Source organism: Zootoca vivipara, chromosome 7, assembly GCF_965207765.1.
Source record: "Zootoca vivipara chromosome 7, rZooViv2.hap1.1, whole genome shotgun sequence".
In the NCBI taxonomy this organism is placed as follows: domain Eukaryota; kingdom Metazoa; phylum Chordata; class Lepidosauria; order Squamata; family Lacertidae; genus Zootoca; species Zootoca vivipara.
The window spans coordinates 45578434-45605359 of NC_142590.1; the positions used below are offsets into that span (position 1 = coordinate 45578434).

Here is a 26926-nt window from a genome sequence, read left to right on the forward strand (position 1 = left end):
TCATGAGGCTTCCCACACTGTATGCCTTCCAAGGTATCCTGCCTCTAAACATTGAGATTTCACTTAGCTACCATGACGAATAGCTTTTGATAGACCCATTCTCCCACTGAATTTGTCTAGTCCAGGCACGTCCAACAGGTAGATCGTAATCTACCGGTAGATCACTGACACCTGTAGTAGATCACTGGTAGATCACTGGCTCCCCCCAAAGAAGCTCAACAACTATGGCTCCCCTAAAAGAAAAGCTCAACATTTTCACCCTGCAGCCCATCAAAACGGCGCTTTCCTCCTCCCTAAAAAAACCCACTCAAAACCTTTGACCTGCACCCTAAAAAAAGGCTCCTCCTCCCTGAAAAAAACCCAACAACTTTGACCTGAACCCCGAAAAAGGGGGGTAGATCACTGCCAATATTTAACTCTGTGAGTAGATCGCAGTCTCTTGGGAGTTGGCCATCCCTGGTCTAGTCCTTTTAAAAAGGCATGTAAGGTAGTGGCCATTGCTACATACCATGGCAGTAAATTGCCTAAGTTAGTTTTGTTTTAGGTGAAATAGTACTTCGTTTTGTCTTCTCCTATCATGGCTCCCTTTAGTTGTCCTTCTTCTGAACTAAAAATCTCCAAAGACTTTACTAATAGAGAATGTGCTCAAGTACTTGATCATTTTCGTTGCAGTTTTTCCTCTGTTTTTCATATGGGATGTACAGAACTCTACACATTCCATCTGGATGTGTAGAGTTCTCCACTCTGCACTGCATGTGGAGTTGGAGTTTTCAGTGAAATGTGTACAGTGGAGTTTATTTTGCTGTCATCTGTCTGCCTTGCAAGAGTGGGCCATTGGGGGTTAAGTCAAACCACTGGAGAATTACAGGACCTACTGTGGCTGTAGAGACCAATAAGGGAGAGACATGTTTTACTGCAGCTGGGGCAGATGAAGGCTTCCACCATGGCGTTTCTTCTCTCTGTGCTCATCCCAGCAGTCATTCCTCCTCTAGTCACTGCTGTGGATATGCAACCTGATGGATTGCTTCCAAGCACTGTGATCATCTGCAAGGAATTGCCACATGGTGGGGTAAATGTTGCTAGCTTTCATGTCACATTTGCGGACATCTTTATAATGGAATGGTGGTCTGCCCCATAGAACACATCAAGCTCTGTCACTGCTTTCCAGGGGGCAGAATTGTACGCTAAGGCTTGTTCTTCTGTGTGCTCAACATTCCTAGGCTAATAAATCTTAAGTTCCCAGATAGAACCTTGGACCCCTTTTGTAAGGAAATCAGTGTTACCAGAAGATTTGAGGATACCAAATGTAAGGAGGTTGATTTTAATGATGTTGCATGGTTTGTTCGCTTTTATTTTGATCTAAAGCTTCTCTGAAGGCTTAAAAAAAGCTAATAGAAGAAAATGAAATACAGTACATACTATACTGAAAGATATCTGAAAGCAAATATTAAATGAAATTGGTCCCTCTGTGTCCCTCTAAGAAAAATGTAGTTTTCTGCATACCAGAAAGGTGGATATTGTGAGTATTTGGGCACCAGCAGATAGAGGAGCATTTTAAACAAGTGTGAGACCTTTTGTATTAGATGAAGATTCCACTGTGAGTAATTTTCAAATACTTAATAGTATAGTAGGTATGGGTTCCCCCACAAGCTGACCCAGTGAATACTATAGTGATTACAGGAGCAAAGTTGGGCTTGATTCCCCCTTCCAGTGTAACAGCCCTCAGACACTACCGTGGCTGTTATCTTCTCCAAGTTGTGGTTAGCCAGGTAAGGAAAAGGATAGCTGCTAACTCTGTTAAGATCCCTGTTCTGCCTATTTCTGGGGTAGCTGAGATAAAGTGAACCTGGTGGTGATATATTCTGTGGGTTGACATGATCTTCTCTGGGAACAATGGCTCACATGGCAGCCCAGCACTTAAGTATGGCTAAGCCTTGCACCATTAATATCTCACAATGACACAGCTTCTGTAATACCTTGTGGTGGTGAAGTTATGCTGCTGTCAGATCATAATTATTGTGGTGTTTTAAGCCCTGAGGCTTTGTGCAGCTGCTAGTGCACTTTTCCACATTGCATGCTTAATTTCTTTTCTGCCTTGTCCCTCTGTGAACTAGTTTAGGATCCTCTTCCATCAGGTTTGTTGTAGTAGAGTGTTCCCCTTGCTCCAGATAAACCCTGGGTATTCAAGCGTCTGCTCATGAACAAATATTTCTCTATAATTATTGTAGGGTTAGCTGAAATGTAGCCTGGGAGCAGCACATGGTTCCCAAGCTATTCAAGTATAGCACCTGGACAGTTCAGTGATGAGAACAGGGAATGCCTTGCCTTGTGGTATAATATGTGGTAGAAGTGCTGTTGGCAATTGCTGCATGATGAGACGGAGTGAGTTGGAAAGAGCAGATGGCAAACATCAGTGTTATCTCCTGGGCCTCAAAGAAGGGACTCTTGGAATCTCAGTTCAGGAATGAAGGAAGGAACAGTGGCTGCCAAGAGTCAGTTACCCAAACTAAACTGTACCCGTGCTCTTGCACAAGCTGGGTGAGAGTGAAAATAGACTAAATGGAGCTGTATTCACAAGTTGTTATGCTGGACCATTCTTTCCAAAAGAACACCATCCCTGTCATCTATTAATTAGAAACTTTGCCTTAATAGATACAGTGGTACCTTAGGTTACAGATGCTTCGGTTTACGCATTTTCAGGTTGCGTACTGCAGAAAACCTGGAAGTACCAGAAAGGGTTACTTCAGGGTTTTGCTGCTTGCGCATGCACAGAAGCGCTAAATCGCGTCACACATGTGTGCAGACACGGCACTGCACATTATGAACACTGCGGGTTGTGGACATGCCTCCGTCACGAATTACGTCCGCAACCTGAGGTTCCACTGTACTTGGAAAAATGCCAGGAGCATTTAGTTTAAGCCTTATTTTCTTTAACTGTATTTAGCTGAGAACATGATCAGTTTCCTCATCCAACTGCTTAGATTCATATTATAGCACTAAACATTGTTTATTTTTAGGCATAATTAAACTTAGAATAGCTGAGCCAAGAATAATATCTTTATAACAAAAACCTGCAATCCTTAAACTTGTTTAAGGGATTCAAGCAAATAGAAAAATAACTATTGCCTAACTAACGCATTCAAATGTCTCCTTAAATATGTTAAGCTCAAGGCAGAAAGCAGGGAAAAATAATGACGGATGACGAGTTCCAGAGTTTATTGTTCTTCCTATGTTTTCCCCCCCTCCCTTCTTCAAAGTGGTTACAGTGCATAGTATGGAGTGGTCTCCCAACTTAGCTGTTGAAACGGAAATCCACATAGCATCTTTGGATAATTCTTGTAGACTGCAATACAAAAGTAATCAGGTTGGGACAGAGCTGCAAGTCCCTAAACATTATGGCTAGAGATCAAACATACAGGAGCATCAGAAAGAGCAGGAAGTTTCCCCATCCTGGTGCCCTTCAAATATACTGGACTGCAGCTCCCATAATCGCTGACCATTGGTCATGCTTGCTGGGGCTGGTGGGAGTTGCAGTCCATAACATATGGAGGGCATTACGTTGAGAAGGGCTGGCTTTAGAGGCTCCGGGACAGAATCCCTTTGTATTGGTAGAACATCAATTACATTGTTTAGTCAGAAACTTTTGTGGGTGCCTTTGGGATCTGGGACTAACAATGTCATTGTTGGTTTGGGAGTCAAAAGCTTGTTCTCATTATTGGAAAACAAATAATTGGGGTTTCTTCTAGGTGGTTTCCACCAGCAGGCAAATTCTCTCTCCCACCCAATTGAATAATGGACTTTAGAACCTAACCTGATTATATTTTGATTAGTAAAATTTCACATGGTTGTAAATTAATAAGAAAAAGGCTTTCATCTGTCTCTGGAGCAGAAGGAATGAGGTAACACAGGAGGTATGTCAGATAGACTCTGAGATTTAATTTTAAAATGTGTGTTGCCCTCATGGTGCAGAGAAAAATCTGAAAAGATGCAAGTGACTGATAAAGATTCCAGAGGGTTCTGAGAGGGATACTTAGTGCAGCTTAGGGGAATGTCATATTTATTCTTTGCATACCTCGTCACCTGCTTTATTCATTTGGTGTTTTTTTCTATGACTGTTGCTTGGCATTATATTTTTCCACTTTCCTATTGGCGTTTGCTAAGGCTGGAGTACTTTAATCAGTGTGGGTGGCACAGTTCTGAATGAGTTATTGGCAATGTTACTGATGGTAAATGGTGTTTATGTAGGTGCAACAAATCAAATCTGATTGATTTATTAGTGAAAATGGTCAATGAAAATTTGCTTAATTCAATTTTCAACATTCTGTTTGCAGAAAATGTGGAGAACTTGACATTTTGTGTTGTGGGACCTGGAATAAACTAAGACAGCAAGTCAACAATATCTTCACTAAAACAGTTTTAAGTTGCAAGAGATAGGAGAAGGAAAGCTTGAGACAAGAGAGTGAGAACTTGTATTTGCAGAATTATGTGGAGATGGAAAGCCCAAAGCAAAAGCACTGGGCAGATCATATTGTGTGTTTTGTCTGAGAAATCAGCCAAATATCAGCAAGAGAGGGCTTAAAGGTACTATGTAAATTTTTACAATGCTTCAGTAGGGTCTGGCCTTGTGATACTGAGCCACCCATCCTCTTGTTATACAATTATCTAAAACATGGGTAGGCAAACTAAGGCCCAGGGGCCAGATCTGGCCCAATCGCCTTCTCAATCCAGCCCACGAACTGCCCGGGAATCAGCATGTTTTTACATGAGTAGAATGTGTGCTTTTATTTAAAATGCATCTCTGGGTTATTTGTGGGGCATAGGAATTCATTCATGTCCCCCCTCCCAAAAAAAATCTAGTCTGGCCCCCCACAAGGTCTGAGGGGAAGTGGACCGGGCCCCCGCTTAAAAAGTTTGCTGATCCTGATCTAAAATGTCTTTTCCCTCTTTCTTTTGCAGGCATACAGCTTTGCCATGGGGAGCTGGCCAAAGAATGGACTCTTAGACATGAACAAAGGCCTGAACCTACAGCACATAGGAAGGCCTCACAGTGGGATAGGTCAGTAACATGACTTCCTTCTCTCATTCCAGTCCAGATGTATTTTTCTCTGTTTGTGGAATAGTGTATATTGGCAGGCTCAGCTGCAGTTCCCAAGGATGTGTGGCTCTCTAATCTGTGGAAACCAGCTTATCACTGTCTTTGGTGTGGCAAAAACTTGAGCACATAGGTTTAGGGCTGCCACTACCTCTGGAATACAAAAGGATGTTGGATCCAGAAAGAGCTGTTAGTGGAAAAATAAGCATGCTCCACTTTGATATCGTTTATCTTCCGTCAGTCTAGCATCCAGATCCATTACCATTATATGTTTCTAAGCCACTTGACACTTACTGCTGCATTTGAGTGGCAGCAGTGAACATGATGCCTCAGAAATGCAATGCCTTTGTCTTCCTTCTCCCATACTGGGGCTTTGCCAGATCATCATGGTAGGGTCCTTCCTGAGGTCATGCCAAACCACCCCTCACTTGGCCCCTGATTTTAGAATCCATTTTTCTATTCAAGTGTGGGTGTTTTAGCCATGATCATCCCACCTTCTGGATCCAACAAGTTTTGGAGAGCTGGCTGTTTGTTAGTCCTGCTAGCATACAGCTATGAGAGTATATACTGTACTTCTCTACAGGTTTTTCCCAGAAGTCCTAAAATCTCTAATGTGACAGTCCTAGCCAGTATGGGCTAATACATATACCTGTGTGCTTGCTTGTCCTGTGTGCTGGAGAATTACCATAGGGTTTGTTCTTTTGGGACCTGTGTGCTGTGCCAATCCAGGAAAATATGAAAAGCTCTCAGATTGAGGGATATTGATGCAACCTGTTCATTGTTTCCTGCTCTTTATGTAAAACCCGTCAAATGTCTGACCTTTTAATCCGACTAGTTGCATTTCTCCTTTCCTTTGCCCCTGCCTAGGCATGTCCACCCCTGTCTGCTTCTTGCTGTTGTGCATTTACATTTCCTAGGGTGAGAGACTTATGTGAGAAAGTTACCCACCACCCGAGCCCGGAGGAAGCTGTTTAATATTGTTTCAAGATCCTAACCACTAAACTACCAAATCAATATGAGTTAAGGAGATGAATTATTTAAAGCTTACCAGCTTTTAATTAGCAAGCTCCTTTTGAACTATGGATCTGATTGCTTCATTGATAGGATGTAGCATTGAAATTTTGCTTCTGTGCCTGAGTGTAAATTCATTTCAGCAATATATGTATGCTGTAGGAAAAGCCCACAAATTGTGCTGGAGGGGGAGCCTGATGCAAAACCTGTTTCATGTTGTTGCTAGGGACCCCTTAGAACCATTCATCTCCTCTCTGTGTTTTATAGGAGTGTTTATAGTGTCTCCTCTTACCACACTATAGCAGCAAACATCCCTAGAATATAATCTGTCACTTCCTTTAATTACCTTGTACATTTATCGGACTGTCATTAGTTGGCTTTGCCCTGCTGGATAGCAGTGCACCATAGTGGTTTATTTTCCCCAATCTTCTTGACTGACTTTTCTTTCCAGGGGCTCTTGCTTCTTCGTTTCAGTTAAACAGCCTTGAGGTGGGAGCACGTGCTGCTACTGCTGCTGCTTTTGGTGTGATGCACTTGCATGCCATCTGAGGTTGTAGCGCTGAGGTTAAACACTGCACCAGCAGTTAGCCCAGCAGTTAGCCCTTGAGTAAGGTTGTCGAGCCTGACTTCTCATTTTAACAAGGGAAGTTTTCCTTTGCACTGTAGTATTGTGCCAAGTATGTCTCCCTACTCTCCCAAACATGCTCCATTTTGCAAACAATGGTAAAGCAGCTTTTGGAGTTGTGATACATTCAAGCTCGTTGTGGCTCTTTTACAATTTGTGTAGACCCTAACAATGTGTGTCAGTGTAGTTTTAAAATTAATAAATATTTTCCATTACAGGAAGACAGTAATGTTTTTTTCTCTTTGGACCTATTCAGTAACCATTGTGCATTTATATAGAAAAATATTCCTAAAATATGTGATTTCCGAATGCTTGACAGTGACTTTAGTAAGTGTTACTTGCCATAAACAGTGTAATGTCATGTAAGTTTGGTCTAGAACATTTCAGTTCAAAAGCAAGCACTTCAGTTGGGAAGGCCAGGAGTCCCAATAGGGTGCAGAAATAGTGAAAGGGGTTGACTAGCAGGTAGAGTAGTCTCACTAGAGATGAAGCAAACTTCAAATCAGATATCCTGATGAGATTCAGCTCTGTTGTTCTTTTTCATCAGATCAAGGAGCAGCAGCACATTCTGGGCTGGATGAATGCTAGACTGAATCTAGACAACAGGTGTGATGGTTGGCAGTCTGTTGTAGGGGAGGATCACATGTTCTGGATGCAATCTCTCACTTTCTTGCCCTGATACAGTGGCTGAGGGAGCCTGGGAGACATACCTGTCCTCACTCTGCTCCATTCTTTGGTAACCTCCCAGATAAAGTATTGTCATGTGCAGTCTATACAGGACTGTCCTTGACAATGATTTGGAAACTCTTATCAGGCACAGAATTCTGTGGTGAGCTTTCTTAGAAATGGGCACAGAGAATATATTAAGGCAATTCTTCCTCAGTTTCTTGGCTGCAAATTATCTTTCAGGGCTGATTTAAAGTGGTGGCTATAAAAGCCCAAATGGTTTGCGCCTAGCATACCTTGGGGAGCAGCTTCTCCCATACAAGTCACCTCAAGCTTTATCGCTTCTGGCTGTGCATGGTTTACTCAGCATCCCTGTAGTGGCATGGAGTTCCTTTGCTTTCCCTTCCTGTGGTAAAGGGTCAAAGAAGGACCCTGCAGTTACAGTGGTACCTCGGATTACAGACACTTCAGGTTACAGACTCTGCTAACCCAGAAATAGTACCTCAGGTTTGCTTCAGGATGAGAACAGAAATTGTGCAGCGGCAGCAGCTGGAGGCCCCATTAGCTAAAGTGGTACCTCAGGTTAAGAACAGTTTCAGGTTAAGAACAGGCCTCCAGAACGAATTAAGTTCTTAACCCGAGGTACCACTGTATAGGTGTATGCTGGTCTCTAGGCCGAGTTGCTATGAAGTAGCAGTTTTGTTTGTTTTTGCTTTACACACCCTACAATAGGCTGAGATCTGAGGGAGCCTCTTCGCCTTCATTGTTCAGCAAGTGCTGAACACTGGTTAGACAACTCTGCTGATGATTTGTCAAGGACTACCTGTTTTCCTTCCTTTCTGTCTATACTACTTGACTTCCTTCCCAACAAACCCCTAGTTAGTGCATATGCGGTAGCCTAATCTACTCATTGCTGCATGAATGAAAAAGCTAGCACCCACGAACTGACTATGTGGCTGTTTGGAGTGTGGGAAGGAATTGAGAACTGCATGTGTGCACACATATACCCTAGCATGCAGAGCAATTTTGGAAATCGAATGTAGATGCTTTATAAGCTGACCAACCAAAGCATGTAGTGCAAATGGCAGCCTGATTACACTGCCCTGGCTATGCACAAGCCATCTCCCTTAACTCACGAAAGCCTCATGGGAAAGCCTACCTATTTGAAAGGGTCAACCACCAATATGGTGTGAAGTGCAGGTGATGCATCTGTATCTTTCTGGCTTCCCCTCTCTCTTTTCATTTACTGATTGGAAATCTAGGAAGGTTAGGGTGTTATATTGTTCCTGATCCTGAGCATTAATTAGGCCTGCAGAAGAAGAAGAGGGATTGCGTGTTTTTAACAGGGAGGTTAATGGGATGCTCACAGAGTAGACAGTTTTAATGAGCTTCAACTTGCTGTGCAGTGAGTTTACTCTTTGTGTTAAAAGGGTCATCCTGCAGTAGCTTGATGTGGATTGTCTCCTGGCCCCCAGTGTCAGAGGGGAGCATCTGTCATAGTCCAGGCAGGGCGCATTCACTTAGTGACAAGATTCTAATTAACTCCCACCAAGCTGGCCACCCGCCTGCCCCATGGGGAGCTGCCATGGTGCAGCCTCTTATCTTTACAAACTCCTCATTCTGTATATAGAGTTTGTGTTTGGAGAGACACAGGCATGCTTTCGTGTCTAATGTAAAAGGACAGGTATGATTGTGCATGTGTGGGTGTGTTCATGCACTTCCAGTGTGTACCAGCAAGCTGGAGCTGTTTACTGTAGGAATGATATATCTTGTCATGCAATGTTCTTTGTTCTGGAAGCTAGTACGTTGGGCTGCCCTTTGGTAGTCCATAACAACCTCTTAGAAATCTAGTTCCTTAGTGTTTAGTCCAATGCCCTCCTTCATTCTGAAAATCCTGAGCTTAAACCACCCCCAACAGATTGCAGTCCAACCTCTGGTTGAAGATCTTATGATTAATTAGTTTCATTGTTGAACTGTTCACAGATTGTAGAGTTGTAATCTAGGGTCATCTAGACCAACCCCAGCAATGTTCTCAACTAGATCATACATGACAGATGGCCATCCAACCTCTGCTGAGAAACCTCCAAGGAAGGAGAGTCCACCACCTCTCATAGGTGTCCATTCCACTGCTGAACAGCTCTTACTGTCTGAAAGTTATTCTTGATGTTTAGTCAGAATCTCCTTTATTGTAACTTGAACCCATTGGTTTGGGTCCTAGCCTCTGGAGCAGGAGAAAAGAAGCTTGCTCCATGTGACAGCCCATTAGATATTTGAAGATTGCTATTATGCCTCCTCACAATCTCCACTCAACTGCTTTGATCAGTGGAATTGGCACTACTACAGCTACCACATAATGCCTCTTCCACATTTGTAAGAACTCTTATCATTTAGTTTGGCAGCAGCTGCACTTTGGAACTCCCTGCCTATTGAGATCAAGCAGGTGCCTTCACCATATTCTTTTTGGTATAAACATTCCTGTTTGTACAAGCCTGCTTAGAAAGTTGAAGTACAGTAATTAAATCTGTTTTAATATTTTAATTTTTGTATGTTTTAAAGTATGGTTGTGAATTTTCTCAGTTTTATTGTTTTATCTGTTTGTAAACTGCTTTGGGGTGGGTTCCCCCCCTTCAATCAAGCCGTGTATAAATTGTAATAAATAAATAAATAAACAGCGGAGTTTGCCCCACAGCAGATACCAAGGTAGGTCCCCATTACTACTAATATTTCCTTTCCTGAAACATCTGTAATGTGTTACTCATCACATTGGTGTGGAGTCTGTAGCAGACTTCATCACTGTATTATTTTTTGCTAATTTCCCAAATCATTCTACCCATATAATCTCCATAGACCCACTGTGTTCACTTTCTTGCTTTTCTGTGCAGGTGCAGACACATACTGCTACTCCCCCTCCCTTTTGGTTGTGTCAGTCCTCTTTTAACAAGCTGTATCTTTCAGTTGCTACATCTCAGTCATGGGAGCCATCCCAGTAAGTCCCGTTAATACTGTACCTATTGTCGTAGTTCCCTTGCTTTACAAGCAGTTCAAGCTCATCTTGTTTATTTCCTACCACTGCTGTGTGCAGTAGGTATAGACATTTTTTTAAAAAAAAACCTTAAATCTGCTACAATGTGTCTCCTGCTGTTTTAGTGTGTGTTTTGCTATACACCCAGATCGGCCATCTCCCCCTGCAGTTTCTCCTATAATATCTAAATCTCTTTCTCTAATGCTTACCTTTATATTGATGATTTGCTGCCATCCCTTCATCAGTAGTGGTACTAGGATGGGGTACTTAACTTCAGGCTTTAGTTTAAAACCTTCCTGATCAGGTTCACCTGCTACTTTCCAGTAGTCCTTTATTAAGGAAAATTAAGCTGGAGGCCCTTAAAACCAACCTTTATTCTCAACAGCATTTGCATTGCTAGTTATTCACCTGATGTATTCATTCCCCCCCCCACTGCTGTTTGTGTCCTCTGCCTTTTGCAGCCGAAATAATATTTTTTAGCCCAAGAACTAATTCCTTCCCCGGGACTGTGCTACACGAGCAATCAGGCCAGACCTAAAATAGGGAAGGAGTGAAGCCAAAAGATGAATATGTGATTAGTGGAGCATAAGAACAGCCCTGTTGGACCAGACCAAAGGCCTGTGTAGTCTATCATGCTGTCCCCACAATGGCCAAACTGATGGGGAAGCTCATAGGAGCACAACACCCCAGGAGGCAAAATCATAAGAATGTTTTTTCACAATGAAGGACATATTCTGCCCAGGAAGGTGGACTTCTCTTCTATATTTTCAGTTACCACAGCTTAGGGACACATTGCAGCAACGCACAAGAAAAAAAAATGATCTGCACTTTTATCTACAGGATTTTTCAGCACTTGTGGTTCCTGAGAGACATACTGCAGTGAGTCAGTGAGGGGAAAGGGGACATAGCCTGGGGAGAGAGTCAGGAGCCACATGAAGAGGCTTGGTGGGTTGGAGATTCCCCATTCCTGTTTTACAGGAAAAAATTGACAAGGACATCACCTGAGCCCCAAGGTCCTTCACCTCCCCCCTCAGAGTTTCGTAGTCAAATGTGATACGTTCATAGTTGTCTCTGGTGTAATTCATTCCCTTGGGGGAAAGCAAGAAAGGATAATGATCAGTGAACTTGATAAGACTTGACAACTTGTTCATCACATCCTGGATCTGCTCACCTAGGAGACAGCATATTCATTTGTTAACAGATTCAGTCAGCACACAACCAACTCCATGCCGCTCAGCAAGGGAGCCCTGGCTTCACTTCATCCACTGTTTTAGTCTTTTTGGACTTTATTTACTGTGCATGTTCTTTCTTGTTTCTGTGCACTCTCTTGGCCTTTCTGCATTTCAGGGTATATACTCTTCTCATTAATACTTGTCTTGGGTATCAAACAGTGAATGTGGATACTGTGGGAAAATTTGAATTGGAAGATATTCTGCTGCCCTAAATAGTTTGTTTCATTTGTGCTTAGTGTGCCTTGATAATTTTAGATATAAATATTTCCTAGTTTTTTCTAATTGCCAAAAAAAGCATTTTGAATGGAATTGAATTGAAAAATGTGGTATGGGGGAAAAAATTAAATACATGATCTAATAGCATATCTTTACTTTACACTCTTTGACTTTAAGGTAGAGAGAATCAAGGCACTGAAAACATACTAATTTTAGCATGCCTGTGCAATGTGCTTCTATGGATAAGTTACCTGGCAGCAGCTCCAGACAAACTGTAGCAAAATCCTCTAAGACGGTTGAATCCAGTGAAATTGTCCTGTTCACGCAAGGATCTTCCGCTCCCTCTCTTTTCCCCGCATACCCCCTACTCAAATTTGCCCTGGTGGTTTGGGGAAAACTTGAGAACAGATTTGTACAGGAAGTGAGAAGATGGGGGAGGAAGATCTGTTGTGCATGAACAGAACAAGTTTGTTTAGATGCAGCTCAGTCTTGAAGTGTGCGTAGCCATGATGAAGTTGGTAGCTGCTCAGATTCTTCAGAATCTGATTGTACTTAAAAAGAAAGTGACTTTCTAACTCTGAGGAAATTCTTTTTTTAAAAAAATTCTAATGTTTAGGTGGAATCTTCTTCAAGAAAGAAGATTCCACCTAAACATTAGGAAGAACTTCCTGACAGTAAGAGCTGTTCGGCAGTGGAATTTGCTACCAAGGAGTGTGGTGGAGTCTCCTTCTTTGGAGGTCTTTAAGCAGAGGCTTGACAGGCATATGTCAAGAATGCTTTGACGGTGTTTCCTGCTTGGCAGGGGGTTGGACTGGATGGCCCTTGTGGTCTCTTCCAACTCTATGATTCTATTCTATGATTCTATGATCCCTTTATGGCTTTCCAAGCAATGGTTTTCTGACGTAAGCGGGAGATCTTGCAACTGATATGGCCCAGTTCCCAGTTTTAAGGTTTCCTAAACTACATCTCATCAGTCTGTTGTGAATATCTTGCTGTACCTTTGATTCACTGTGGTGCCCCTTACTCACAGAAAATGGGCAGGAGTGGGGTGTGGCCCTAGACCAGATTTATGGTAGGGGGCCAACTGCCTCACAGCCTAAGGGATAGGGCCAAAGACTCCAGAGTTAAATAATTAAAAGAGACTAAAATAAAAATCATCAGAAATGTCATCAAATGAGCAGTGTCATTTTGAATTAGTGCTGCTAAAGGTCAGGAAGCTCAAAACAGGTGAAGCGGATGCTCCATGAGTGAGGCAATATGGCAGATATTTCTGGCAAGGAGAGAGTATGGGCTGGCAGGCGGGTGGACGAGACAAGGCCCTTTCTGCCCAGGATGTGAGGAGAGGTTTTTGGAAGCAGAGAGGTGCTTTGCGTAGGTACTGTTGGCCTGGGAGGAGGGGGTTTGGGCAGGATACAGGCCGAATGTCTGTCAGCGTCCAGTCAGAGCGCATTAACGTGGTGACATGATTCTAATTAACTACTGTGAGAGGTGTCACAGTGGGAAAGCCAGTAAGCGCAGACACGCTTTTAGAAAGAGAAAAAAGCAAAGTGACAGTCCTTTTTGTGTGTGTGCTCTCTCCCCTCCGAGTGGGAGTGTGTGTAAAGCTAATTAGGATGTCTGGGCTGGCTGGGAACCTTGAGCTGGTGCTCTTTTGCTTTCAGTCATTTAAGTTTTCAAAATCCCTCTGATGGGACTCAGTGGCACAGTGGATTACTGTGCGCAAAAGTGACAGAACACTCTTGCCAGCGTTCAGCCCTTTTTAGCAAAGATTCAGCGCTTCTTTTTTCCTGGCAGCGGCAGGGGGCATGTTCTTATCACTGCCGCTCTATTCCTATGCATGTTACAATGGAGGACTCAAGGCCTTTCAACTGTTTCCTATGGTTAACAAAGAAACTGGGTTGCCGTTGTGTGTGTGTGTGTGTGTGTGTGTGTGTGTGTGTGTGTGTGTGTGTGTCAGAATATGATTTGGTGTTTGTGTTGACTTCTTGTCTTTCTATCACACCCAGCAATGGCAAAGGTAGACCCATAATATTTTGGGTAGGCTATCCATGATAGTCCCTTCCAAGTGAGCTGCAGTGGCCATTTTTGCTTGATTGCTAGTGATACAGTCCAGACCATATGGGCATGTTTGTTTTTTGCTGCATGCAGTCATTAGTGCAGCTTCTTTCTTCAAAACCATTGGGGATGAGTGCTGCAGAGAAACTTTTTCATTCATGTGTATGTTGCTTAAACCACACAAACACATGCATATTCAAGTGCTTCTCCTTTTGGAAGAAAAAAAACACCAGCAGTTAGCCAGATTAAACAGTGGATTTTGGTGAGGGCATGGAACAGCCTTGTCTAAATGTGCTCACTCATGTCATTGAATGTCTGGACTTCAGGCTCTGACTAGTGTTAGGAGAGGGTCATCCTTAGCCTGTGTCTGGATTTTCACAAGCTGGATCTGCAACGCATCAAACACATATCCTGTACCTGCCTTCCCTGAAGTTCTAATGTCAGTACATTAGAAAAGGCTAGGAACAGAGTTTCTGAAGCTGTTTTGTACAGCTCCACACATGTACACAAACAAAGAGCATGGGACTTTGGATAAACTCATTTTTTAATATTCCACAAGATGCTAGAATGATCCCTTCCCTCTCCAATCTTCTTTAGAGCTTGGGGGAAAGCGAGGTAAAGAGATTTAGTTGGCTTGCACCACGATCTGGAGACTTTTTCAAGTGGGTAGAAACATTTCCCAGTGCTGTTTCTGAAAGGGTTCAAGCCTAGTATGAGGTGAGAGACTGAATTCCTCTCCCAAGTCTTCTGTGTGGGAGAGACAGGGGACTTGGGGAAGAGGAGATATTAGGGCCTGCTTCAAATGCTGGCTGGCTACCAACATGTTGAATCTTGATGCTTTAGGAAATGGGCAGGCAAAAGATCATGCAAAGTGCATAAAAATGAGTGTAAATGGAATGTTTTGAATAGGTGCATCTAACAGAGCTTTGCTTAAAGAAGGAGAGTATTTTTAGCATGCTTGCCCCCCATCTTTTCTGTCTATCAAAGGGCCTCAAGTTGGTTGACATTAAAGTTAAATATTAAATGCAAAAACAATGTGAATACATAATCAAAGCAGAAAGTATTTGTCTGTTTTGCTATTTAATTCATAGCCTCCCTTTCTTTCCCACAGAAGAACTCATGGTGGTTAACAAACAAAATATAAAGCAGTGGAAAGGGTCTTTTCTCTGTCTCTGAATCCTGCATCGTGGCTGGGCACTGATGGTGCTGGGGAGAGGGGCTGGACTTTCCCATTACATTCCAAACCATGGGTGTGTGGCAGGGAGATTGCTCATTGCCAGCTTTTTGAGTTGGCACCTGGCTGCATTATGGAGCAGCCTTGTTTTTGTCTTTAATGAGACACTCCAGAGAGGTATGGAGGTGAGGATGTGCTGGTAGATGATTCTGGCTTTTAGCAGCCTGGCATTTACCTAATGAGAAACCACTGAGAGGTGTGGCATGGGGGTGGGCTGTGGGGGTGTGTGGATAGCAGCCAACTGGAGGCACTCCATTGCAATTTAACAAGTTTCCTTTCCTGCAAGTTCCATGACAAGACCCCCCTCTAAGTCTGTACAAGAATCCCTAAGAACAAGGTAATTAGGATGTCTCTGAGCTTCGACCCTCAGCGGAGTCCTTGGCTTAATCTTTTTCTTTCCTTAAAGACATCTGTAACTACAATCTTTGTTTCTCTCCTTGCCTCCCCCCACTTGCCTCCCCCCCACCTTGCCTGTCTCCATATCTCCTGTCAAACTGCTGCAGACATAAATGACAAAGAAATCAGAAAGAGAGATCAATGCAGTCCAAATTAGCACTCGGAGATAGACTGTGCTGGAGATGTCAGAGCCTGACCCCTGTTGATCCTGCAGCCTCTGCTGGTGATATTATGCAAATTGCATCCATCTGGCAGAGCTGGCTCAGAGGAGTGAGGGTGCTGGGCGGGCAGAGAACGATCCAAAGAGGGAGGTGTTTTGGAGCTCTGGCTCTATGCATTTGGGAAGGGGATAGAGTGATGGGAGATTGGAAGTGATAGGAAGGAGAAAGAGGGTGCATCAGATTAATTTATATCTCCAGGAGGTATAAGACCAAACTCTAGATGGGAGATAAACAAACTTTGCTTTGATTTGGCTTATATTTTATTTCTTACTATCTGCTTCCACCCAGAACACACACACACACACACACACACAAAAGCAACATCCCCCTCTCAGTAGTCTTGTTTAATCAATATTCACAAGTCATCATTATCACTGGCAGCAGTTTGAGAGGGTGGTGAACAGAGGCAACTGCACCCCCCCCCCAGCCCCAAAAGAGCACACTGCTTCTCGATCCAACTGAAATGGGAACAGGGATAATAGAAACCTCAAATTACGGTGATCGCCTTGTTAAGAAGTTTGGAAATACAGTCAGATTGCTTTTTAATGAGAGAAATATGGCTGTTAGTTAGTGAAGGAGGAGGGAATGGACCTTGTTTCAAGATCTGTAGTTCCTGCATCAAAGGGGAACTGGCTGTTTCATTTCAAAATCCAGTTCCTCAGCCTGATATTAAAAATAGTTGTTAAAGGCTTTGAGTAGCAAGACAATTCTCTTTAACTTCCTACTATCCCTCCCCTTTTCCTTTAGCAAAAAAGGGTTGGCAAGGATTGAAATAGGCCTTTAAAGAAGTTTCCCTTTGGACGGGGGGACAGTAAGGGGTGTCTTGCTACCCAGCATGTGTGAGGTATAGCGTGATCTTTTAAACATAGTTCTCCCACCTAAAGCCAATTGACTAATGGACAGCTAATAATGCGATGTTCACTTACCATTACCATAGCCACTGTGCTAAATGGGCATAAGGTTAGTTTGCTCTGTTTAGAACTAGTTATCAGGACTTTCAAACTGGAAACAGGTGGATGTCGTCACCAAAATGTTCTGGGTTTTAAGGCCAAAAAATGGTTTCATTCAGAATTGATCACCCTTGAGAGTCTCTGCTGTGGTGTTTTATCTCTTTCAGAGTTTACCTATGAGTGTTTTGTTTGAGTGTGTATTACTGAATTTTCAAACATTCAGCTATGAAGCCCAGAACAACTACCAGCTTCTCCTCTTGTCTTACCTGGCTTGAGATAAGCAAAATAGAGCAGTTTAAAAACTGGGCTCAGATATTTTTTTTTATAATTAGAGATGCCAAATACTTCTCAAATTGGAATTCCTCTTTGGAATTCATAACACATCCTGTTTTTGTTCTGTATACCTACTAGGCCCTCCCTTGCCTTTGATTTCTGGTTCTATGTAACTTCACTCAGAAGCAAGATATGAAGCTAGGTGGTATGATAATATTAATTATATAATTAGAATAAGTTTTTTTCCTTTGACACCATTTGCTTCTGAAAGAGGCCCTTTCATGCCGAGCATTTTCTTCTTAAGTGTTTGCGGTCAGGACAAAATAATCTCTTTAACCATCCATTTATGTATTTATTTCTGTCAGCCTAACAGAAAGAGCTGTTAAAACTAAGTCCAGGTTTTTTTGTTTAGTCCTTTTGATTCATTTCAGTTATTTTCATCTGTTTGTTTTCTTTTCACTAACATCAGAAGTGAAATTCCTGCATACGTTCACCAGGTATTCTGTTTAGGGACTACATGAGATTTTTGCCAGTATACGAGGAGCTTGATCATTCACTCTCGCCCTGTGCTGCTTGCAGGATTCCTGTTTTCTGGGAGATCTGTCTGACTTCTACATTGCTCTTGAAAACTTCAAGTTTTCTTTCTTTGGAAGCATTCTGTGGCAGAGCCCAGACTTGGCAACAGCACTATCTGACCTGAGTTGACCAGCTTTTCCCAACCATCGTTAAGATCTAACAGGCCCCTCTGTTCAGAGTTGCTGTGACCCGTGACATGTTTCTTCCTGTTGCTTTGACATCCCTCTCTTGAAGACCTGACTCACAGCTTCTTCTTGCTTAAAAACTGAAGTGTTCTGTTAATTGGTTTAAGCCTCACTGCCCCATGTCATGGCTGGTCTTTGCAAGATAATGAACTTGGAATGTTTTTAATAGCTGATCACAGCCGTATTAGTCCCAGGATGCAAGCAAGAGACTGACAAGGTGGGTCAGGTAGAATCTCTTATTGGACTACCATTTCTTGGAAGAAGAGACAAGCTTTAAAACATCACAGAGCTCTTTTGCAGGCCTGGGAAAGATTGTCCAACTTCCAAGCTCAAGTACATGGCTTCTGGTATATATCAGTATAGAATATTACCATAGTAACGTGACCAAAACGTTGCATTTATGCAACAAGTAGCTGCCCCAGTTTAAGAAAAAACCCAACCTTTTCACTTGTTATTTTGCAACATGTTTTTTTTAAATAATAATAATAAACCATACAAAGAGGTACAATTAATAATTCAGAGAAATTTAACAATGCAGAAAAAGTACATAATTTGGAAGCAGTATATTTCTGAATTACCAGTTGCTGGAAACTGCAGCTGCAGAGCAAGTGGGCTTCCAATACGTATCTGGTTGGCCACTGTGAGCACAGGTTGGCAGACTAGATGGGCCCTTGACCTGATCCAGCAAGCTCTTCTTGTGTTCTTAATAAAAAGAACGACAAGGTAAACTTGAAGTAGGCATTAAAAAAACCCAAAAAACCCAGGCCCTTGTAATAAAAAGCAGGCCTGTAAAGGAAGGTTTTAAAGGGGCAAGTTCTTGAGTCTGCTGCACTGTGTTAGGAAGCGGAGTTCAGAGAATAGGTGTCACCACCCAAAACACATGTTCTGTGGTAGGCCACCAGCTTTCAGGAGGAAGTAAGGTTTTTTTTTTCCCTTTTCAGCTAGGGTCCTCATCATCAGTTAGAAAATGAGGAAAACCTAATTAACTGATCTACTTCTTTGTCTCACATAACTTCCATCACTTTGGGGCAGCTGCTGAAAAGGCCCTGGTGGTTTTATTTCTATTGATGCTTATTATATTATTTACTGATAGGTCTCTACCAAAGAAACCTATCCAAAGAACCCAAAGAAACATATATTGGAGTAAGGAAAGGAACCAGTTCTTCCACTGATGTATCTTAACATGATGTCAGTATAGGATGGGAAAAGATGAACATTGTCTTATATAATTTCATTTCAATAGCTCTCAAAGCTATACTTGAGGTTATGTCTGTCAACAATGTAAAATCTCTAGCCTCGTGTTTGGATGGTACCTGGAAGCCCTGCATTTCCTTTGGCCTGAAAATTTAGTACTGTAATAGATATTGGCCAATGAATGGCTCCTGAGATCAGTCTGCAGAAGATTGGTGTATTCCATTCTCAGTTTTTCATCTTGGGCTTCCAAAAATTTCTGAAACAGCAGGAACATAACAGTTGATATATTTTGGCTTGGATGATGCTGTTTTATCATGTCAGAGGTCCTGGTCATTGTGCTGAAGAGAATCTTTCTGCTTTCTATGCCTGATAGTTGACAGCTACAATAAGCAAATACAGAGCAAGTGGAATGGTAAACAAGAGAATAGGTGTGTGTACATAATAGCATATGGATGCTTCCTTGGTGGAATAGACTACAGAAGGATTGGGGATGGGTTTTTTGGCATAGTGATACTTGGGTTTTTCTGGATTCAGAGTTACCCATAAGACTGAGAAGTTTAAAAGTGAACCACTCAGGCAGAAGATGAGTACACAGAATGAAATTAACCCAACTTCCCACAGCATTGCTAGCTGCACTACTGCAGAGAGGTACAGTTTGCTCTTGAACAAAAAGTTGTAATTTATCTTGTTCTGGAGAAAGGTACTCCTGATGAACAAAGACTACCCAAGGCTTTGTGAGAAAGCTTCTCTCTTTACCTTGGAAACATTTTGTCCCGCAGAAAGGGCAGCCATTTTGTATAAAGATATACTCTGTGGTGAGTGAACCTCCCTACCACCGCCCCCCTCCCCTTCCTGATGTTTATTTACTGGAATAAGAGCAAGGTAAATACAGTAATTTTTCTGGTTTATTATTCAGGCTGAGACAGATGCAAGCTGGGCTGTTTTGTGGGAGACCATGATTGCCTGACCCCCCCCCCCGTCAAACACTTTCTATATATAACTGTGTTGAGAGAGACATTACAGATTTGTCTCTACTTGTCTGTAAAGCAAGAGCAGCCTCTGTCCTAATGAGAAGAATATGGCTGCTAGTTAGCAGAGGGGTGGGTCGCGTAGGCTAAACGAGATAGTTAAACGGCACTGATTGAAGGTGGGGGTGAAAGGGCAGCACAATTATGTGCTGGAGAATCAAGGGCCCTGTTTGATTTGGGAGTTCTAAGCTCCCAGCCGGTGTCAGTAGTTTAGCTGAGAATTTTTTTGTAGGCCAAAGACAGGAAGGATAAAAACTATGAGAATGAGGAGTTACTATTATTAAAGTCCACAGAGCCCCATCCCTGTTCATGCTTTAACTATTTCCAGGCCCATATATTTTAAGTATTCCTAAAGAGCTCTTTCGTGAGCGCCAAAACTACCCCTGTCCATGGTACACTCCAGGATTATGTAGGAACAATTGGGGACCTTCATAATGTCCAGGCATTTATTTTTTTAAAGTTCACACAAGCAACACTGGCTGCAGTGAACCTGGGTGATGCTTGTGTGTGGCAAGTTGTTAGTGTGAAATCCCCTGCCACTCCAGTATTCACCAGGCCTTGTGCATATCTTCTTTCTTTGTGGTTTTGTGATGATGTGGTGAGTGTCACTAGAAAAACAGGCAGCAAGTTACTTCACAAGATTGGTTTGTCACGTACTGGTTCTCTTTCAAGAAGCTCCACATTTCTATTTGCACAAATCAGACTTTCTTTCTGGGAAACATGGAGTAAAAGTTGCAGCATCTCACCCCCAATTTCAGTTTGTTTGGAACTGGCTCCAGGTCAGCCTCCCTACTGTTCTGGTACTTTACTAGGAAAGACCCTCCTCAGGTTACCAAAACAGTTAAGAAGCATTTTCAGGTATGGTGGCATTTTTCTTCTTCAGTTGGGTTTGTAGGCAACAACATTTGGTGCTTTACTTTGGTGATTCTAATTTGTCTTTCCTTTCCTCTTTCCTTTCTTGCTGGTTTTGCCATCAAATTTGTTGGAGCTTATGGCTTTTTACCCCAGCCACCATCCCAGAATGACATGGTATATGAGGGCATTATTGCATTCTAATCAGACCGCTCAACTCAGTAACAGGTTGTTGTTTTTTTGTATGCTAGTTTAAAAGTAATGTAAGGTAAAAAGGTAAAGGACCCCTGTACTGTTAAGTCCAGTCAAAGGCGACTTTGGGGTGTGGCGCTCATCTCGCTTTCAGGCTGAGGGAGCTGGCATTTGTCCACAGATGGGTCATGTGGCCAGCATGATTAAACCACTTCTGGCACTACAGAACACCGTGATGAAAGCCAGAGCGCATGGAAACACCGTTTACCTTGCTGACAAAGTGATACCTATTTATCTACTTGCACTGGTGTGCTTTCAAACTGCTAGGTCGACAGAAGCTGAGCTGGAGCAACAGGAGCTCACCCAGTCGTGCAGATTCAAACCGCTGACCTTCTGATCAGCAAGCCCCAGAGGCTCAGTGGTTTAGACCACAATGCCACCCGCTACCCTTGCAAAGGAAGGTATACTGTTGGTCTCAATGGTGTCGTTCTGTTTAGTGCCCCCATGTCCTGATTATTTTGACCTGATAATTGTGGTAATATTCCTCACCAACCTGCCTAGTCCATTCCAAATCTGCCTCATAAGCATGTCCCCTGCCATTCTGCTGCTTTGTCCAAGCCAATAAATAAATAAATAAAATAAAACACACACACACAATCAATGCCAAAGGCTGCCTCCCCCTCCAAATGGCGCATCTCCCTAATCAGATTTGTATCTAAGCCTATGGTCTCCATTGCCTCCTGAGCCAAATGACAATCGCCTTTATTTACTCTAATAGGTCTCATTTGTAAATGTTAATTCCTCCCTGAAGAAAATGTCTCTTCAAGATGAGTTGGCCGTCACTGAGTTGAACACATCAGAGTGTGCGTAAGGTCCATCTCAACCCCTGTAGTTGAGAACGTAGACAGACATCATGGCTACCCTGCCAGTTGGCTGCATCTGTGCCCCTTCTCCACCCCCACCCCTGGGCCATCCTCCCTTCTTGGCCTCTCGTATTGCACCACAGTCATGCCTATTTGGAGATATAAATGCTGGCAACGGCTCTGATAGCCTGACTGGAAACCCATCTCAAGGAAAAGGTTTTATTCTGGGCCTGGCCCATCTATCCCTTCCTGCAATATTGCCCTAGCCCTTAGGATCCCTGGCCTTTGATGGAATGGTGCATCTACAATTGTTTTTCTCTGTAAACAGAGTGTATGAAAACATTTGTGGTGTTGTGGCTGGGATATTGATTTGTATGTGGGAAACTTAGGTTTAAATCTCCACTCAGCCAACCATGCCTTACTGGCAGAGCCTTGAACAGTCACTATCTTTCAGTATAGCCTACCACACTGGGTTGGTTGTGAGACTAACATGGTAAAACAAAGGGGAGCAGAATTTGATATAAAAGTTAGCTCATTTCTTAACTAGTTCTAAAGGAAGAGTGGGAGATGCATGAAACCAATCAGCACACATTTTGGCAGTGTGTTCTGATTTTGAGCTGAGAGTCCTTTTAGTAATTGCTGTCCTTCCAGGTATTAATTGCTCCATTTAAGAACATTTGTGCAATACAAATAATGCTAATAAAGCACAAATATTATTAGTAAATGACAACATTCTAGAGTTCTTACTTTAAATAATCATGTACCAAGATATTTTGTAATCTGCATCCCTTTTAGAAAAATGTTCTAAAGTGCACACCAACATTCTTCCTGATGTCTCTGCCTTCTAGGCAAATACCATAATATTTTGCATGTCCCTCTCTCACTTTGAGGATGGGTATGGAGGCTGAGCTGGTTTTTAAACTTGAAATCTAGAACTCACGCACCAAACTTCATTAAAGTACTTCAGTGGTTTTTTTAAAAAAGTGTTACAAGCAAACTAATTTTAAACAGGTAAGTAGGCAAGTTAAACCAAAAGCTTAGCTTTACTCAGTAAGGTATTTTTACTTTGTGGGTAGGAAGGGGGGTGAATACTGTTTGGCAGACAGTTTAGTCTCTTTCGCAACGGTGCAAGAAGACTAGCTTGGTTCCCTATGTGACAGGAATGACCAAATCAGAAGGGAGCAGTGGTGTTGGCTCCAGCCCAAACTGTCGTGGCAGTTAACTCCCCATCTACACCTCCCTGGGGAAATAAAAAGAACCATTGATTTTCCTCATTGCTTGTACTGCCTGGTTCTGGATTATAACAGCACAAAAACAAACACATATTTGAGTCCAAGACTGTGACCACTTGGAGGGGAGCAAGTCAGTAAATATTGTTGGGCTGGGCTACTACTGACTTAATGAAGGACAGGGCATAATCACTAACACCTAGTATTTGGAGAGCAGCGCCTGATGCAAAGCAGTGATTAAGAATAGGGGTCAGAGGCCTTTTTTCAGAGGTAAATTAGCAATGAATTAGTCTGTTTTACCCATATGAAAAATGCTGGTCCCTGTGTATTTTTCTTATTATTATCTGAGCCGTGTGAGGTGGGGTGGGGGAGACACATGCATCAACTCAACCACCCTCCCTAACAATACTTAGGGTGAGTGCCAAGGTGCTTGCTTCCACAGCCTTTGTCTGGCATGTTAGTGACTGTGGTGGTCCCCTGCAACCTTAGCAGCAATTAGGGACTGATTTATTGTCCTACGACCGAACCCCGCAAAGTGTACTCAGAAGGGGGGCTGCATGTGTCGAGGCTACCAAGGGCCTCCAGCACCATCTCTGTTGAACAACAATCTAATCTTGATTGCAGAAGGAGTGGGGAGGGGAGATGGATAAAGAAGAGAATTGGAGATAAATGTTAGCTCATTTCTTAAGTAATTAGTTACCTCCTCATCCCCGTGTTGTAATTGTGAACAAGCTGTAATGTTTAATTAGTGTGTAAATGAAACCCCAATTTCATAATGGCTGCAGTGACAGCGCTAAGTGAGACAGGCACAGAAGGGGCCGCATTGTTTCAGCAGGAGATGAAGCTGTCGCCCAGCAAGCCGTGCGTCGCTGAGAGAAAATGGAAATGATAAACGAAGTGAGGCTAATTAGCAAAATCATACAGGCCCCACTGATGGTTCTCATCAAGGGGAGGTAATGAAGCGGGCAGGCCAAGCTGAGAGGGGATTAATTGGAACCGATTCCTGCTCATAGAGCACAGACTCACCACCTCTCTCCGCTGAGACTGGGCCCTTGTCCCACCGGGGCCCTTTGAGGAAAGTGGAATGATTGGCTCGCATTCAGAATTCAAAGTGAAGTTATTCCTGGCCTCACAAAAGCTGGGGGTATTTGGGAGTTTGGCCAGCCTCTGAAAACTGTGCATTCTTTACTGGTGTCTCTGTAGTGGAGAATGTCTTTCCAGGGGCCAGACTTTTGCCATTCATTTGTTGATACCTTTCCAAATAGTAGGTTGTAAGTGCCCAGCAAATATACAGGACTTTAATAATTATCTCTGTTAGTTCTTGGTGGGATGGTTGAGAAAAGAAAACCAAGGACTTGGCTAAAACTCAGAAGGGAATAAGGCCCATTCTGTGCATGGTTCACAACTAGGGCCAATACAGACCATGCAAGAACAGGAACTGCAATCTGTATCTGCTTCCAGACTTGGTGCCACAACATTTCCTAAGGGGATCTATGAAATATGAGTAGTCAATTGGGATGAGAGATAATATTAACAAGATATCTTTCTAAATTCTATATACAAGGCTGTATTCAACTAACTTTTACCGAGTGTAGACCCACTTAGGTTAAGTCATGGCCATGTATCTCAATGGGTCTACTCTGAGTAGAAGTTAGTTGACTCCACCAGCTATGGAATCATCATCTTGGAACTCACTGTGGCAATGGGATGGAAATGGTGGCCTGAGCAGTTGATAGGTAAAGGTAAAGGGGCCCCTGACCATCAGGTCCAGTCGTGTCCGACTCTGGGGTTGCGGCGCTCATCTCGCTCTATAGTCCGAGAGAGCCAGCGTTTGTCCGCAGACAGCTTCCGGGTCAGCATGACAAAGCTGCTTCTGGCGAACCAGAGCAGCGCACGGAAACGCCGTTTACCTTCCCGCCGGAGCAGTCCCTATTTATCTACTTGCACTTTGATGTGCTTTCGAACTGCTAGGTTGGCAGGAACTGGGACCGAGCAACGGGAGCTCACCCCATTGCAGGGATTCGAACCGCCAACCTTCTGATCAGCAAGCCCTAGACTCTGTGGTTTAACCCACAGCACCACCTGGGTCCCAAGCAGTTGATACTACTATATAAATATGTTTCTCTGGCATGAGCATTTAAATCCATTGTCTCAGCCATCAGAAACAAGCTGTTGGACTGTATGGTGAAACATGTCTAAAAGCATCAGTGTAATGTAAAGTGATCCTAAGACCCTGGGAAGACAGTATTTGGAACAACCTTAATGGTGGTCCAAGGAGAAGTTAGGTACTGTACAAATTCAGCTAGGTTGTCTTTCTCAAGTAAGATAGGAAGAAAAATGGGTAAAGGAGAGGCAGAAGACAGTAAGAATAAGGGTGGCAGCAATCTGAATAGAGGTATAAGTCAGAACTGTTGAGAAACTTTATAAAAAGGTATTCCTCTTCACTTTTTCCCCCCTGGAGGTAGAGAGGAAGCTAGAGCAATGCAGACAGACAAGTCCTGTAAGCTAACAGCCCAAGGCCCAAAGAATCAGATTAATCCTTGCCTCTTGCCTTCATGAGCTTGGAGGATTGTTTTGTCTTTCTAAGCCTGAATGAAGGAGAACTTCCCTTGGGAGTTGCTCTGCTCTACTGGTGTGCATCTCTCTCTTGTGCTTCCTTTACTCTCACACCATCTTAGGGGCACCAGACATTCCAGTGCATTTTGCAAAGCTATTTCATTTTTCATCACTATTAATGAAATTAGCTATCCTACAGTAATTAATTAAATAATGTGACTTGGTTTCTCCCATTCCCACACTCACCATAAGACCTTTTCATGCAGCACTAAAACTGCCTGTTTTCTACAAGGCAAAGTGGTGGTGCAGGGGTTTCAGCCCCGCCCCCCACAAAAGCTGTGTGCTCATGTACCAGAATAAACCTTTGGTTCCTGTTCCATGTTCCCTTGTTAACTACGAATATTATGAACATGTATGCCATATTTCCACCCAGTCTCCTAGACTGGGATGACTAAAAAATTGAATGGGGTGCCTTTCTTGAAATAATTCAGTAGTAGATGACGAAAAAATGTGTCAAAATAAAAAACTCTGGCCTAACGTCCCTTTGGCTCCCCAGTACTTGAGCTGTCATGCTGAACATTGAAACCACACAGAACAGGTTAAGAAGAGGCAGGAATGGCTCTGCTGTAGCAGTGAAAAATTGAAGGCTGTTCCAGAGGTGAACTTTATCCTTTAACATCCTGCAGGATATGCCCTTTTTGCAGATGTTGGCACATAATCCTCATCATGTTACATTACTTATTGACATTTATGCATGCGGAGAGCCTGGCCTCCCTGCATACCCTCGAACTCTACATGGCCTGAGAGGCAGCTCTGGTGTATCTCGGGGGATGTCGTTTCATCATACTTGCACCTGCTCCTGAACCTGCCTGTGAGCAAATTCCTCCTTCTCTTGTCTGCCTCTTTCCCTGCTGCCTTTCAATGTGATCTTTTTATTTACTTAGACAATCAGATATGTATAGAAAGAATACTTGGCTCAATCCTAGCTGGTTATTTTTCAGTTTCACTGGGCTAGATTTCAGAAGACTGGGTATGCAATCTGTTCTCTGCCACAGACATGTGATACAGTCTTAGTCATGCCCCTTCTTCACTGGCTGCTCCTCCGTAAACAAGTGGAGGTTTTGCAAGCTGTGACTGATAGAGATTGGTCTTCGTAGAGCTTCCACCGCATGCCTGGTGTTGCATTTAATCTAATGACCATCTCCACCCCCCACTCTCCCCAAGCCCTTGGCTCTTCTACTGTGCAATGAGTGATCTC

The 26926-nt window shown here is 43.0% G+C and overlaps 1 protein-coding gene across 2 annotated transcripts in view; it reads left to right on the forward strand.

Annotated features, from left to right (window-relative positions):
• Positions 1-26926, forward strand: part of ERI3 (ERI1 exoribonuclease family member 3) — a 189114-nt gene that overhangs the window by 115369 nt on the left and 46819 nt on the right. For both annotated transcript variants that reach the window (XM_035121856.3, XM_088673312.1), the window contains exon 7: positions 4957-5056. In XM_035121856.3, the coding sequence (XP_034977747.3) occupies positions 4957-5056 (100 nt within the window). The remainder of the gene's footprint in view (positions 1-4956; positions 5057-26926) is intronic.